This window comes from Phycodurus eques, chromosome 21 (genome assembly GCF_024500275.1).
Source record: "Phycodurus eques isolate BA_2022a chromosome 21, UOR_Pequ_1.1, whole genome shotgun sequence".
Classification (NCBI taxonomy): domain Eukaryota; kingdom Metazoa; phylum Chordata; class Actinopteri; order Syngnathiformes; family Syngnathidae; genus Phycodurus; species Phycodurus eques.
In genome coordinates, this window is record NC_084545.1 from 4,174,377 (window position 1) to 4,191,238 (window position 16,862).

Genomic DNA, 16,862 nt, shown 5'->3' on the forward strand with positions numbered 1-16,862 from the left:
AAGGAAAAATGAAAAAAAAAGAGAAACATTTTTTTTTAAATGGGGAATTATTTTTTTTTTAAATATCGGCGGTGGTGCCGAGCCGCGAGTATCCGAGGGTCCACTGTACATTCAATGACTCCCGCCATCCATTTTATTCACCGCTTATCCTCACTAGGGTAGCGAGGTGCTGGAGCCTATCCCAGCTATCTTCGGGCGGGAGGCGGGGTACACCCTGAACCGGTCGTGACTCCTGCCAGATTTCCATAAATTTAAATCATCCACTTTAAGTGGGGGAACCGCGGGTTTAGTTCACAGTTATCATCTATCATCAAAATTAGGTGGACTGACGCCGATTCTAAGCGAGGAAAATACCTCCCTGCCTTTAATTTAAACACCACGCTGACTCGCAACGCGGCCAATCCTCCCTCTTGAAAGAATCAACACAAGATGGGGGGAAAAGTGGCTCGGCACTTAGGAGGCACCCTAAGTCCCCAGCCTTTGTTTTTCTCTCCCTGTGATCATATTTGTATTTGTTTAAGCGTTCGGGACGGTGGAGATTTATAGCCTTGAATCTAATAAAGATGAGCTGTTGTGCACCCGCTCCCCTCCTCTTGCTTTCCCCTCGGAGCCGCAAACGTTCCACCTGCGTCGGCCATTTAGCTCGCCGCATTCCGTGTTTTCTCGCTCTCGCTCGCTCCCTTGTGACAGAATCCTCCAGAATATCCAACAGTAAATAACGCCAGCAGCTCAACCACAGATGCGGCACGCCGTAGCCTCTTTTCCCGTGGCTCCGAACCAAAAACCAGAGAGCCTGAAAAAAGGAAAGGGCGAGAGGGGTGGAGGGATTGGTTTGACTCACGATGACAGCATTATGTCCCATTTGTCTTCTCGGTATTATGCTTTCCATTCTCTTTTCGTCGACGTAGCTCGGACGCGGCTATCAAATCCCCTGAGTAGCTTGAAGCTGTTAATTGACACATTTGCCAGCCATGTTGGACGACAGATTGGCCCCTGACTCTAAAAACCATGGATCTGGCCCTCCCTGGCCTATTGATCCATGCCTCAGGGTGTCCACGGATAGATTTCTCTGTATTCTTACATAGCTCTAAGTCTTGCACAATCATAGCCCCCCCGTAAGTCCTTGGACTTGCTTCATCTCGACTGATTAAACCGTTGAGCGCGATGTGGGATCAGTTTGGAGAGATCCGAGGATGACACGATCAGACAAAACCATCTTTGCCAGAAATATGAGAAGGAGAAATGTCCTGTGTGATTGTGGGTATTCAAATCATCTTATCCAGGTTTCCAACAACCAAACCAAAGTCCACATGTTCACAAGTTACACGTTATCCCTCCACCAGCTTGTGGCCAGCTGTCAAGGCGGCAGACGATTAGATTAATGTTTCCGCGCCCCACTTTCATGTCCAATGCCACGGAGATTTGCGTGGCTGCGCCGACTCGTAAAGGGCACAAAGGCGTTCTTGTATGGCAACTCGCTTGGCAATGGATGGCGTTGCGCCTCACGGATTGTCACAGAAACCTTGAGAGGTGTGCGCAACAAGACGGCGAGAGTGCGCCAAGACCAAGTGTTGGGAGAAACACAGTGGTGAAGAAATAATCCAGTAACACTAGCTCTTTTCTCAAGACACATCGGCGATTCAATTCCCTCAATAGGGCTCAAATGACTCCATTCGCTCTGAATGCAGATTCATTGGACGAAACAGACGTCAATCATTATAGCTGATTATGTTTAATAAAATAAGAATACACTAAAAATAAATAAACAATAACAGGATCTTGAATTTAGAATTAAAATTATATAACTAATGAAAAGAATATACATTGTTTTTAAAAATTAAAACGAATAAATTCATCTGCAGAATCAATTAACTAAATATTACGTAAAACAGAAATATTTGAATAAATTAAATAAGAATTTGTATTTTTTTTGTATTTAGAAAAGACATTTCATAAAAATAATAATTTTCAAGTAATTACAGAAACTACAAAATATATATTTTCACGATTAAAGTACAATTAATGAAAAAATTAAAGGACCGGAAGTATTAAAAACAAATCTATATTTTGTAATAAAATAAAGCTAAATGAATACATAAAAGAAATGAGGTGACAGGAACTAGCCATCTGTATTTTTGTTTCAATTGAGAGTAAAAGAAATTACACTTTTTTTCGTTTGAAAAATAACAAAATAAAAATGTACTAAAAATAAATTAAACTGGTATGTTTTAAAGGGTAAATAAATACATTAAATGACAGGAATTTGTATTTATTTTATTTAAAAATAAAATAAAAAATGAATTTTAAAGAAAGTCCCAATAATATATTTCTTTCTACAAAAAAATACATACAAAATAAATTACAGGAACTATTAAAAATCTACCTCTATCGTTTGTAATCAAATGAAACGAAAAAAATACATAAGTAAAGAACTAAATTGTCATGTTTTACATAACGATTTGGAAGTAACATAGGTCGGGAGAGGGTTTGAGCAGATGCTAATTATGTGAATAATTGGATTCCAGCATTCCGTCAAGCAAGGAGAGCCCATCTGGACTTGATAGCTGATTCCCAAGTGGGGCATCCAAACTTCTGCTACAAATATTGTCCGCTGATGATAGACATAGCCCATGGCGAGGAGACTGATCAAGCAAAGCAAATGGACTTCCAATTGTGGAGCCAGAAGGCAGGCAAGCGGGAGGGGCTATCTGGGGAGTTCTGATGTCTGCACTTGAGTGAGTGAACTAACTGGAGCAGGACAGAGGGAGGGAGCGAAAACATGCCCCCAGGGAACCGCAAGACCCCCGATCATAACCAGCATCGCCGCTCTCGAACAGCACGGCTCCATTCTCGGTCCCCTCGGCTTTTATGTGGCTCCTCGCTCTCCGCGGAGAAAGCCTCCAAACCCTCCAAACCCTGCCAAGCGAGCACTTTTATGTCCATTTGAACTGCGCTTCAGGCTAATTTGTTGTCATACTCTTCTTTGCCTGCGCCTCTGATTGTTCTGTCAGACTTTCACTCCGTTTTGAACTCGGGAACCAAAAGAAGAAGGGGGGGGGGGGGGAGTTTTCCAATTTCCCCTCACAGCCCTCGAGAAACCAAACAAGGTAGACAGATGTAAAATAACCGGTAGAGGCCGCGGGATGAAAAGAAAGTGAAAAATCTCCACGGGTGTAGGGGGGAAATTTCACAAATCATCTGTATGCGGCGCTTCGGACGCATTTGTTTCTCTTCTGCAGGCCTAACAGAGAACCGCATTGTGTCCATTTTGCATCACATACTTCCTTTCCGCTTCCCCGATCTTTTGACCGCCTTCTGAAAAGCTGCTTTACGTTGGTCACGGTGTGGGAGGGCCCCGATAATCACAGCATGAAAGGAGTTCCCTCTTGTTTGTCACTGGGGGGGGGCAAGGTGTAATTATGCCCCCATTTAGGGTCAGTAAATTTATCTCCCTTCAACTGGCACTGGGTGTTTATGGCAGGATTACTGGAATAAAAAATGTAATGAAGTAAAACATTTATTTTGGTAATGTGGGGTTTAAGGCAACTTTTACCCAACATTTCATAAATGTACCAAATGATTTCGTAGTATACTAGCTAAAATGTCCTCATAATCTAGCTAAATTTGGGTTTAAGGTAGTTTTATCTGGAAAATACATCTTTTTTGTGGTTTTTAAAGTAGCTTTTCAAACCAAGTTGTCTTTGGATGCCATAAAAAAATAACATTTTGAGTGCTGTAGATTTTCTTTAATTAATACATTTTAACTAAATATTTTCCTTTTTTAAGATTATTATTAAAAAATCTGTCCTTTTTTAGGTTAATTTTTTATTTTTAAACATGTACTGTATTTATTTTAAAAAATACACATTTATAGCAATTTAGAAAATAACAAAAAAAAAAAAAAAAAAAAAAATTGTGTTTTATTTTATTATTGTTTTTACATTTTGATAAACATTTTTTTTCATTAATAAATTACATATATTTGAAATCGTAAAAAAATATTTTTAATTAATATCTACAACACAACTTTTGTGACTGAGTTAAAAGATACCCAGTGCAGCAAAAAAAAAATTAAAAATTAAAAAATCAGTTTTGGACAGATCATTTTGGGCTTAACTATATCAAACCATATGAGCATTGTCGTGGTACATAAATCCTCTTCCATTTTACGTAGACATTAAGTTTATCTTTGTTGGCAGACGTTCAAATAAAGCACAGAGACTTTATTAAGACTTTATAACTGACGCTGATGTTGAGTCTGAGAGTTTCCACTTCCAGGGGGGTGGGGGCACCTGTTTGTATTATACGCCTGAAGTTATTATCATTGAGTATAAAAACCATACCTTCTGTCTCGGCCATCCGAATAGCATTACAATTGCAGCTTCTTTAATAGCCGTACAAGTCAGACGTCGGCGGACATTTTCTGTGACGTCTTACTCGCTCGCGCCTGCGGCAGATGGAGCGCAGCTGAAACGCAGAAAGACAGTTCGAGCCTGGAGGCGCCGACCCTCCGTTCCTCTAATAAGTCCTGCTGTGTATATTATTAAGCCATTAGATGCTATCAGGCCCCCTTTTGAATGACTTAATTACCCAGGAGGGATCATCCTTTGAGTGAGTGAGTGAGTGAAAAGAGAAACATACATATTCATTGAGGCGGGATGTGAGCCCCCATCCCCCCTGCACCACCCTATCCACCTTCCCTCAGTCTTTTACCAAGGACGTTACCCTTCAGTAGCTCCCGCACAACCGATCTCTTGTGCTTGTCCCGCTACGGAGAGGCAGGTTCTGTCCACTTGTTTTCTGCCCATAAACCCCCCCCCCCTCCCGGATTGGTGAACCTCCCCCACTGTCATTCATCAGGCCCGATTCGAGCAGTGATAAAGGGAGGAAGAGGAAAAAGATAAGGTGGCTTTCAAGGGTTATACTTAAGAGAGCCTAACTTCCAACATCCTGGCGCAACCCCACACTCCACCACCACCCGACACACGCAACCTCAAAACACAACAAAATGCCAATTAAAATAAAGCACCACATCAAATTTTGCCAACAAGCTATTCAGAAAAAAAGAGATGTCAAGCTGTTTATTGTCACTCCCAGTAGTGATTTAACGTCAAACTAAACATAAAACCAAGACAATTACTGCTTGTGTATTTAAAACAATCACAAACAAGTCCGCTAGCTTAATACTAATAAATAATGGGAAACGCCATAGACAATGAATAACATGGGTGTTGCAGTGTTACTGTATAATCCTTTACGCAACGGATATCTTAACACAAATGGTGCACAAAGACATGTAGACTGACAAAATAACTATATTCAGACATATATTCTTTATCCTCTGCAAAGAACGACTAATGTTACTGCCGTTTATTGAGGCGGCTGGACCGGCTTCATTTGCAGTGTATCCAAATGTTCACAATATACTGCCCCCAGGTGGCCAAGATGCGCACAACAGAAAAAAACAGAAGAAGTGTCTATTGAATTGAATTTCACTTCAATTCAATAGAGACTTGTTCTGTTGAATTGAAGTGTTGTTGTTGTTCGTGACTCCTCTGTGATTCAATGTAAAATGTGCCAGAAATTGCCTCATTTCTTTACAGTCTATTCAATTATTTTTTAAATACAATATTATAGAGTGCTATTTTGGGGGGGAAACGCCAAAGCGTGACTCACTGACAGCAAATCATGGAACACGGACCCTTCCTGAGACTTGGGAATGTCATTGAAAGCCATGAAAAAGTTAAAGCACACTTTAAATTAGCAAATGTCTTAGGTAGCAGTTCTTAATGAAAACATGGTATTTTTAGTCTGTATAAGATCGTCAACAAAAGTATTTATGAATGGTTTTTATATATACTATATGATGTCTGTGTAAGTCAAAGCTATGATAATTTCCTTTTCCTAGGTGGTACGTTCACAACAACGTCGGGATTGTACACCGGCAACAACTCCCTGACGAACTCGACGGGCTTCAGCAGCACACAGCAGGTATGTCTGCACCTTTTTTTTTTTTTTTAATCCTCCTCCCTCTGATCGATTGGAACAGCAAACTTTCAAAGTTACACTTCATCCGTGACACATTTGAGCATTAATCACTCTGGATGTCACACGGCTTGTCCGCTGGATTACCTGCTGTTGCTGTGCTCTTGTCCAGATGTGGGACAGAACTGACATATGTTTGCATTTATGTTTTGGGGAATCTGTGCTGTAAAGTAGCAATAATGGTGAAGGACATATCTCACGTTACTCCACCCAAAAAAAAAAAAAAAAAAAAAATCAAAGGTTTCAAAATGTCGCCAATTTTCCGCCAACTATGCATCTCTTCGCAGGAGTACCCGGGCTATCCTGCCTTCGGCCAGGGTCAGTACGCTCAATATTACAACAGCTCGCCCTACACGTCGCCCTACATGACGAGCAACAACACCAGCCCCAGCACGCCCTCCACCACCACCACCTACACCCTGCAGGAGCCCCCGGCCCCCATCACCAGCCAGGCCATCACGGACAACCCCGCAGGTGGGAGATTCGGACGCCATCTCGTAGGGTGGCTCGGACTCGAGCTGCAGATTTCAAATATTTTTTTATTATTTGTTCATTCACTTGACTTCTGTCAAAGCAGCGGTACATGTCAGAAAATTGGAAAAAATGTTGATCATTGTTTTCCAAAAATAAAGCAGAGGTTTGTAAATTTCTTAAATCAATCTGCGTTCATGGAGAACTACAGAAATCACAGAATATATACAACTGAGAGGCTGAAATCAGAGAATTTGGAATATTTAAGTTTAAAAAATGGCTGGATGTACCCTCCTCATCTATTGTAGCAGCAAAAACTTTGCATATTTCGTTTCCACGGAATAGCAGCGCGAGCAAAACTAAGTTAGCATTAGCACTTTGAACAAGCCGATGTGATCTACAGCTGCTACATTGGTAGCAAGACTTATTCGTAATGGAGTGTTACTATAACACTAAATGTTATCAATTTGAAGTTTTATTATTTTGGGGGGGAATGTACAATCAATTACATATCAAAAATCTGAAATGTTGGATTACGTACAGCAGCCGCATGACGGCAAGTTAATATCCTATTGACTTCAAACTCCATTCACAACAACGGGAGAATGGACGAACACAAAACAACTCTTGAGCGCTTCAAGTGCCAGAAATATGAGTCTCGTAAATATAATATTAGGGATATTTTTAAGTTCCAGAAAGTGGTGGTAGGTGGCTCAAATGAGCATTGCTGTGTGCATTTTATCACGAACGCACTGAATTACACACATCTCCAAACCCAGAGTACCCAGCACATTTGAGGCTGTTATGGCGACGAAACGGACGCCAACTGTGCCTTTCGTCCAAATAGTGTTTCATTCATTATTCATGAACTGCTAACAGGGATTGTTTGATAATGGAAGCTTGCAGTTACCTCCTATTTTTACCAATGGACAATGACTTCAATAACGGAACAAAATAGCGCCATCCTGAGTCGTTCGGCGTCTCACATTAAGACAAATGTCCTTGCGAAGAGCAAACTGACATATCTTTTCATCATCTGTTTTCCTTCCAGCGGAGTACAGTACCATCCACAGTCCATCAACCCCCATTAAAGATTCAGATTCGGATCGATTGCGCCGGGCCTCGGATGGAAAGTCACGTGGCCGGGGCAGAAGGAACAACAACCCATCGCCGCCGCCCGACTCTGACCTTGAGGTAGGGGTGAGCTCGCTACCTTGGCGACAGACGGCCTCGCGGGACCTTAATCCACTTAGTGTATGGGCTGACACTTTGCCTTTAACGCACGATGAGCATTAATTCATTATAAGAAACGGTTCCTTAACCAGGCATGAATAATTGACGCGTTGTGGAATCATGACTCACACATATCTTATACAAAGTTCTCTTCTCATTAATAAGCAATCAGGGGGGTGATTAAGAGGAGGTGAATTATACCAGGGTGGCAAAACTACTCACACTGTATGTAAGTAGAAGAAGCAAAATTAGATGATAACAACTAAAAAAAAAAAAAACCTTATTGTACGTTTTTTCAGATTAGACTAGAAAGTTGTGGTTTTTAGGCTGGTACAAGACACAATCGCCACAAAACATTATAGCTGACAACATCAAACAATTCTCTGAAACAAAGCCATGAATGGAATATGTTGCTTTTCCGAATCTTTTGCTGTTGTTGTTAATGCTCCCTGGTTCACGTTCCTCCTTGTTGCGACATCGTAAGACCCCAAGATCTCAATCCATGAAGATCTCAACCGCAGCTGACTTTACCTCTCTCTGGTTATGTATTTTTTACGTCGTGTAGTCATCTGCCTCGGTTGCAAAATGTAACAAACCTATTTTGACAAAATAAAGAGTTGAACGTACCAGTGTAGAAAAATAAATACTCAACTAAAGCACAGATACCTGACATATCTAGAACAGTAACAAAGTATTTGCCCTTAGTTATTTCCCACCACAGAATAATACACATAGCGGTCATCCTAACTGGACGCTGCTTTATTAATATGAATTTTAAGCGAGCAGCCTTTAAAGCGCTGACATCATTGCATGTTAACATATCTAGTTAATTAGTTTGTCCCTATCGACTGCTCTAATGTAAAGCGGCAAGGAGTGGAGGGCTGGTGGGAAGCGTTGCGGTGGCCAACGCGAGCAAATGGACCGCGATCCCCACGGTGCGCGAGTACACGCTCCTGGCCTATTGACCAGGAGGATCACCTTGCAGCAGCGACAGAGTGCTGCATCGATTTTGAATCTTTTCCTCTCTGTTTTTGTGTCCTTCCTCCTCCACCAGCGAGTATTCATCTGGGATCTGGATGAAACAATCATCGTTTTCCATTCCTTACTCACGGGCTCCTACGCCAACAGATATGGACGGGTGAGTGACATTTTAACGCAGAAATAAAAGACGACTAAAGATGTGAGCAGGGGTGAAGGCGCTAGGAAGGGAAGGAAATTGAAGCATCAGGAGTTGGATTATTGCTTCTACACATTTCTGCTAATAGGGGATGTCCAAAGAAACCTTTTCAGGATGGGATCTTCACAAACACACAAGAGTTTTGGTCTGTCTCTGACCTTGTGTAGTTCCCCCCATATACAGCGATGAAAATGCAAATGATTTGTAATTTAGTGTCGCCTATTTGTCTAGTTAATGTGGTTCAAATTTGGTAGCAAACTGGACAAAATCTCTTGGACAAGTCTTTGAAGAGCCCCTGGAAAGTACCCTAAAGTGGCCACTTCAAACCAAAATGGCTGACTTCTTGTCTCTTCAGGAATGGGTTCTTGAGACTTTTTTGTAGGTCTACTTATGATAGGCACACCTACCAAATTTCATTTTACTAAGTGAAACTGGCTTGAGGGGCTGAATTTTCCAAAACGTCCGGGCGATCCCTTACCAAACATTATTTTGCTCGTTTGAATCTATGAGTCTAAAACCAAAATGGCAGACTTCCTGTGTCTTTTCAGGCTTGGGTTCTTTAGACTTTTTTGTCGATCTACTTCTGATAGTAAGCCTACCCCATTTTATTTTGCTAAGTAAAACTGGCCACAGGGTGTGAATTTTCATAAAAGTCCACCAGGAGCTCATTATAGAGCCAATATTGTGGATTCACGCTGTTTATTTGGTTCTAAGAAAGACCACAAGTAAAAACTCATGATCGGCATTGGGAAATAGACGGTGGAAGCAGTTCAGCACGTGGTAAGGAGAACTCACTGTTCAGATAATTGCTTCTTTTTTTAATAGCGCCAACGAGGCTTGACAAGTATTTGCCTGCAGCTGTCGAAGTGGTGCGTGGCTGCCCGGGGGGCACGGCTCGTAACAGTTGGACACAGGATGTTTCCTGACACTCTTAAATGTCCCTCTCTCTCGCCCAAATGACCACACGGTTGCTTTAATTAAGCACTTCTCAAATTGTTCTGGAACAAAATTCAGAGGAAGAAAAAAAACACAGTAAATTGGAATACATGTGCTTTATATACATCGTAACAAACATTTTATTATAGCACACGGTTATTTTCCCTGTGCATGCTCATAAGATGAAACGTTTACTTTTCCACGCTGGGCTATTTGTTATTCCATTGAAATTGCCTCTCTAAATTTAAACTTTCCAAACAAACTGTTTTTGGGTGGGGGGAAATAAGGCAGAATCGTATTCTCATGGTTTGCTTTTGAGGTCATCCTTTCAATACGGCTACCAAACTTCCAATCGGGCACTGTAAACTTGGAGATACTGCACCCGTTTTACATTTTTGGGGGGAGGGGAGATTGTTGATGCATGCTTTTATTTCTCTGAATACAATTAAGAAAATTAAGTTTGAAGGTAAACACTTTAAATTTTTCGGAATAAAAAATAATGTTTTGGGGCATCGAATTTTCAAAACATTAACGAAGACAATGCAATTTGGACATACTGTTTTTTTATTTTTTATTTTTACATAAGGAAAATTTGTTTTTCATAGAAATAAATAAAGCTTTTCATTCACTGCATGAAATAAACACACAAAATGTGTAGATCAATATTTAACATTTTTCAGTGATCCCAATGATTTTTATTTTTTTATTTTATTCGGACAAAAAGAAAAAAAACATTATAGGCTTATCATTGGACAGCAATGTTATGTATGGGGGGGCGGAAAATCATCAAAATGATGATCGCTGCATGATATATTTTTAGGAATTCCATATGTCCCTCGCAGAATTTTATTATTACTACGAAAATGACCCCTGATGGGAAAAAGTGCAATGGTGGGATAAGTCAGCGACGTCGTGAATCCTCCGTGATTCAATGTAAACAATCAGCCGGTGAGGGAGTTAAGAAGACAAGCACACCACAAGGCACCACCTGCCTCGAGATGTCAGTGCCACCCCCCACCCACCCAACCACAGTTCACTCTTACCAATAGCCCCCCCCCCCCCCCCCCCACCTCATCTCCACCTCTTTTAAGCTCCTGCTCTGGCCAGGCCAATGGCACTCCAGCTGGCTTTAGCTGTCAAGGCTTTATGGGGGCGAGCTGCCTTGATGCCAATTAAAAAAGCCGATAAGAACAGCGCGGTGTTTATGAGAGGGGAAGGGGGTGTTGTTGGGAAGGGGTGTGGGGAGGGGCTTAGGGTAGGTCACCGGGCGTGAGGGAAAGTGTGGATACGCGCCTATTTATAGTGATTACGGGGAAAAGTGTTTTGTAACGTTTTGTTTACGCCATCCAGACGGGGGATGACTTGATCGACAGACAAAGGGGGGTGGTTGAAGATTACCGTGGATGTTTGTGTGAGTGTGTGGGTGTTGGGATGGGGGGAGGTCAATTTCTTTCCTGAAGTCGTTTATAGATGTGCCTTGCAGATAGGCTTTGAGTGAGTGCATTCTGCAGTTGCCATTTTTAGGGCCTGAGCACCAATGACCTCTTGGAATCGTTGTTGGACTGATTATCCATCCTTCCCATAAATACATCGCCTTTTTGGAAGCCACAAAATGCCCAAAAGCTCAATGTTTTCCTCAAATGTGTGTATCTCGGTGAAATTTTATGCATTTTTAGGGGTCCCAAACACAACCCCCTCACAACACGAGGAGGGCCCATGGAAAATTGGACAAAATGAGTCCCCGGTACCAATATCGCCAGTCGACCCGAAACTGGGTGGACATGTCTATCATTACAAGACACATGAGAAAGTCTCAGGCACCCAGGTTAAATATTGAACAAAAGGTCGGCCATTTTAGTTTGAAATAAACTTGTTGGGCGAATTTTAGGGCCAGCAGAAAGTTGGAAAAATATTGCGTCTGACACCATTTTCAACATTGACACGAAATTGAGTGGACATGTCCTTCATAAGAGGAGGCACGGAAGAGTCTCAAAGACCCATAAATGAAAAATTGAACAGGAAGGCAGCCATTTTTGTGTGCAGAAAAAATATTTTGGGGGCAAACTCCATGAAAAAGGGTCATGGAGAGTTAGAAAAGAAATTTTCCCACGGTTACCAGTTTCACCTTTCAACACGAAATTGGGTGGACATGTCTATCATAACAGGACAGACAAAAAAGTCTGACCCATGTCCGCAATTGAACAGGAAGGCAGCCATTTTGGTATGAAGAAACTATTTTGGGGGTGAATTCCATGAAAACAGATCTAAGAGAGTTCGAAAAAATTTTGCCCGCCTTCGCTAGAAACTAAAAAGTTCCAAGAATGGGTCTTTGAGACAGGAAGTCAGCCATTTTGGTTTGAAGCAGTCTTTTTGAGACAATTTTAGGGCTGGCACTTTTCTTACTCGCTACTATTATGGAATTCGCACAAATGAGCCCCCAATCATAAACCAGATTGGCCATGAAAAAAAAAAGGGTCCGTTTATCACAGCTCAGAGCTTTAGTATTTCTTCTTTTATTATTGTTTGAACAGCCAGAGTGGCGAGTAGTGAGTGGGACTCTAGCTGCTGTCACATCCTATAGAAGGTCAGATGAAACGGGGCCCTTATGGAGGCGAGAGTGTTTCCTGCTTCGTACACTGGAGACCCTGTAGAAGTGTGCGTGCGTGTGTATGTGTGTGTCTGAGACTGCTGCTGTTTCTTGGCATAAGCCTTAGCTCGCTCTCTACCCATCATGCTAGGCTGGGAATAAAGTAAATAAACAGCGGAGGGTCGTGGGGCAGCCCTCTTTCACCCCCAAAACAAAACAGTGCCCCCATCAAATAGCCACCCACCCCCCTCTCATACCAGAAGAAAGGCTATGGAGATGCTAAGATCTTCTGACACTTGAGGAGCAATATGTCATTTCGGGCCGTCAAAAAACAGACGCTTGCACAGTCAAAACAACCGCTGGTTAGAAAGGCCAAGACAAAATAAAAGAACGTTTAAATTAATTCAGTCAGATAAATGCAGTGTCTTCTGTTGTGGCTGAGATGCGGTCATTTCGCGGGATCTCTGGGTAAAACAGGTTGTTGATTGTAAAAGTAGTTTTCCATCTTATTTCTTTGTCAACGTTATGGATAAATGGGTATCCAGTCGACCGGCAAATCTCCCCTCTTTAGTATCAAAGCTGTGACAGAGTTGGAATGATGCTTGTAAGGGAATTCTGCAATGCTAGGAAAGGATTTTCTTTTTGAAAAACATTTTGTTTATAAATTTGAAAACATTGTTCTTAGGAAATACATCCACACTCAATTTCTGGATGATTTCTTTTTTAATAATTTTTTTTTTTACAAATTTCCAAATTCTTTTTTGAATCCACAAAATGAAAACCATATATCTCCAAATGGTTCTTTTTATCCCCAAAATAATAGCATCTATCCATCCATCCATCCATTTTCTGAGCCGCTTCTCCTCACTAGGGTCGCGGGAGTGCTGGAGCCTATCGCAGCTGTCATCGGGCAGGAGGCGGGGTACGCCCTAAACTGGTTGCCAGCCAATCGCAGAATAAAGTTTATCAGTTTTTTTAATCCACAAAATGAAAACCATATATCTCCAAATGGTTCTTTTTATCCCCAAAATAATAGCATACATTTTCAAATTATTTTCTTTTATCTGAAAATTGTCAAATTTGTCTCCTTTTTTCATCTGTAAAATTAAAAACAATTATTGTATCTTAGATTTGTTTCTTAATATTAACAATGGATCTCCCAAATTTTTTTTGAATCCAACCCCCCCACCACACACAATTTTTTAAAAGTATCAACATTTTGGGAGTCAATTTATCATTACATCTTCCATTACAACTTTCTGCTAGGCTTTATTTGTTTGAATTGCATGGCGGGCCATAAACTGCCCAGCCCTTGGTTATTTTAATTAAAATTGACACCGCCAAGAATTCAAACGGCGAGGTTCAAGCACAAAGCCTACAGAAGTGGAGGAGGCTTGAGGGCTTGTACTTGTGCGGTTGTTGCGCTGTCATCTTCAGTGAAAATAAAAGCACTATGGGCTACGACAGCTAATCAGCAGAGAGCTCAGGTGAGTTTTCAGGTGGTTTAACTGGGTAATCCCTGCTTCTGGTCTCTGCTAGGTCTGTTTTCACTCCCAAAGCAGCTGCAGACAGGAAGAAAAGAAAAAAAAAATCCTCATCTTTGCAGCTTACCCTTTGACTGTCGGAAGAAATCTACTAACTGGAAGTGGGGGATATCTTAATCGTGAGTTTTAAAATGTATTTAAACCTTTTATTTCGGCCTATTCATTATCTTTTGAAAGGAGGAATTAATGTCATTAACTATTTACAGCGGGGTCCTCTTACAGAGGGTATCATGAAAGCACGTGTCAAATTACCAATCGCGATTTACAGGGAAATTGACATTTTGTTGTCAGGAGAAATTGACTCACAATGTGAAGGAGGGCATTTTTTTATTTATTTTTTTTTTTTACGTCATGCCGGTGAAGTGTTGTAAATCGACCACCCCCAACCAGAGATGAGTCATCTTTTTTTTGCAACAGTTATTCTCATCCGTGGGTCTATTGTGGGTCCTCTCTGCACTGTCGTAAACACGCCAGGCCAAAACTTTCAAGTGGGCCTAATGTCTTCTTTTATGAGAACAGCCTGCTGGGAAATTATTTGAGGGGCCTACCTTACTTTCACCCCAAATGAATGCAGAAAAAGTGAGGGGGAAAAAAATGAAAGTCATGATTGTTTTTTTGTTTTCTTTCAGGACCCGCCATCGTCTGTATCATTAGGACTACGGATGGAAGAAATGATCTTCAACTTGGCCGACACGCATTTATTCTTTAACGACTTAGAGGTGTGTCTCTTTTTTTATTTTTATTTTTTTTCCTTCTGTGTGATGATTTAGTGTTTTCCGAGGGCTATAAAGTGTGACCGGAGGGTCCATAAGAAGCAACTGCTTCATAGCGTGGAAGCCTCCTTCTCAGTTATCAGTCTCATACCGGAGACGCATTACTTTCTGAGCCCTCAAGGGACATCATGAATTTTACATGTCAGTCGTACACAACCCCCAACCGTAGCGGCACAATTTGTCAGGCTTTAGCGTTTCTGCGGCCGTCTCCTCCTGTCAGTGTGTCACGCTGAATGTTTGGTGTCGCTGTCCACCTACGCCACATGTTGCTTCCCACAACCCTCGGCACTCTCTGGATTCAAGTTGCATGTGTTTTAATGCAAAAGACGAGCAGCAAATGTTATTGATGTTGTCTGTCGAACTCGGTGGCTAATTTCTTTGATGTCTTCCCAAAATGTTGTTTTCGAGACCTTACTTTTCCTTCAGCCATTTACATCTTGAATCCACCATTCAAAGGTCTTAAAATGAACAATCGACACGGTCTTACAGCCATGTGGCTAGCACAAACCCACACACATATCACACGTACAACTAAAATCGTACAGACAGTAAAAGAGCCTCAAATGTACCTAGCAATGTACTTTGCAGCCTGAGTGGAGTCATAATGTTGGTTCCGCAACGTCTCGTGCTTCAGTGGACATGTGCTAAATGCCTGCTAGAATGCTAACAGTTGGTATTCTAACATGTAGTAACATAAGGATTTGATGAGGATTTGACTTCTTGACTCATGTCGTGTAGTTGGTAAATATTTCAAATGAGAACTGATCAAATGCTAACATGCTAACAGTCGGTATGCTAATATAGCATGAGAGGAACCTGAGTAGAAAATAATATCCTGATAAGGATATTACATCATGCTCAGCCTGGCACTGACACAACTCACATTTCAAATGAGAACGTTTTAAAATGCTCAGCGAGAGAGAGAGCAACCTGAATAGGACTTATGAAGATTTTACATCTGGCCGTGCATATGGACCATTCCTTTGCTCCATTGAGCCAAATGTCCAACAAATTGTTACTTTGATATGCCACTGTTTGTCGCTAACAATGGTCGGCCGAGGAGGAGCGACATTCTACTGAAGGGGTATTGATCTCTTCTCCTAAAAGCAAGCGGGACTGCGTCAAGTGTTAAGTGCGATGCCTAAAGCAGCGCTTCCTCTCCGCTGATTTACAGTACAGTTGCCCGGGCTCGGATAGCTGCGGCTTAAAACGGAGCGCGCCTATAAATACCTCTGCCAGCAGCAGCAGCAGTTATGTATTTAAGCATGTGCAGAAATGCATATGCTCTGTCTAAGTTAGTTGGGAGCCATAAAGGGACACCCCAGAAGGCTGTGCAGCAACACAGGTGCAGAGTTTAGTGCAACTGCGAGGGGTCCATCAAAGTCTTAACACTGCCTCGCTAGAACGAAAACATTAAATATGGCCATGGTAGTCGAATCGATGTTAGCATTTTTTTCACTCATTCATTTATTTGAAAGAAAACAAATTTGACAATATAATTACCCATTCTGTAAAATGTGTTTAATTTTATTTTGAAAGTACAATATAATAATACAAGCTAGTATTTAAAACATATTTAAAATAATTTGAAAAAGTTTTAAAAATATGTATTTAAATGTTTCTATCACATGTATTATGGCTATAATATTTTTTTAAATTATTTTTTATCTCAAAAGTTTATATATTGTACATTGACGGAAATTGAAATAACCTTTTTAAAACAAAAAAGAACACGATTATGAATTTTTTATTTGTTAAAATATTTCAAAAAAATTATTTATTTACATATTTTAAATATAACAAAATATGGGGTGGATTTGTGATTTCTAAGATGTGTCAGACTCTTACCAACTGGTCAGCTGCATCTAAATCTTTTTATTTCATTGAATTTATTTTTATTCCACTTTAATATTTTGGGGGGGCATTTTAAACAATAGTTATGTGATCATTATTTCACATGCCGTTGTCACTTTCAACCTTCAGTTTCTTAGTAATGCGCACGGAAAAACATGTACATGTAAATATGCTTATATATTTATGTCTGTATGTAGTACAATAAATCACGTATTGCCATGAGAGCAACAAATACCGTGCAT

At 40.9% G+C, this 16,862-nt stretch overlaps 1 protein-coding gene across 9 annotated transcripts in view; it reads left to right on the forward strand.

Annotated features, from left to right (window-relative positions):
- Window positions 1-16,862, forward strand: part of eya1 (EYA transcriptional coactivator and phosphatase 1) — a 51,536-nt gene that overhangs the window by 19,899 nt on the left and 14,775 nt on the right. For all 9 annotated transcript variants that reach the window (XM_061666065.1, XM_061666070.1, XM_061666066.1 and 6 more), the window contains 5 exons: window positions 5,909-5,991; window positions 6,333-6,519; window positions 7,568-7,710; window positions 8,804-8,887; window positions 14,623-14,712. In XM_061666065.1, the coding sequence (XP_061522049.1) occupies window positions 5,909-5,991; window positions 6,333-6,519; window positions 7,568-7,710; window positions 8,804-8,887; window positions 14,623-14,712 (587 nt within the window). The remainder of the gene's footprint in view (window positions 1-5,908; window positions 5,992-6,332; window positions 6,520-7,567; window positions 7,711-8,803; window positions 8,888-14,622; window positions 14,713-16,862) is intronic.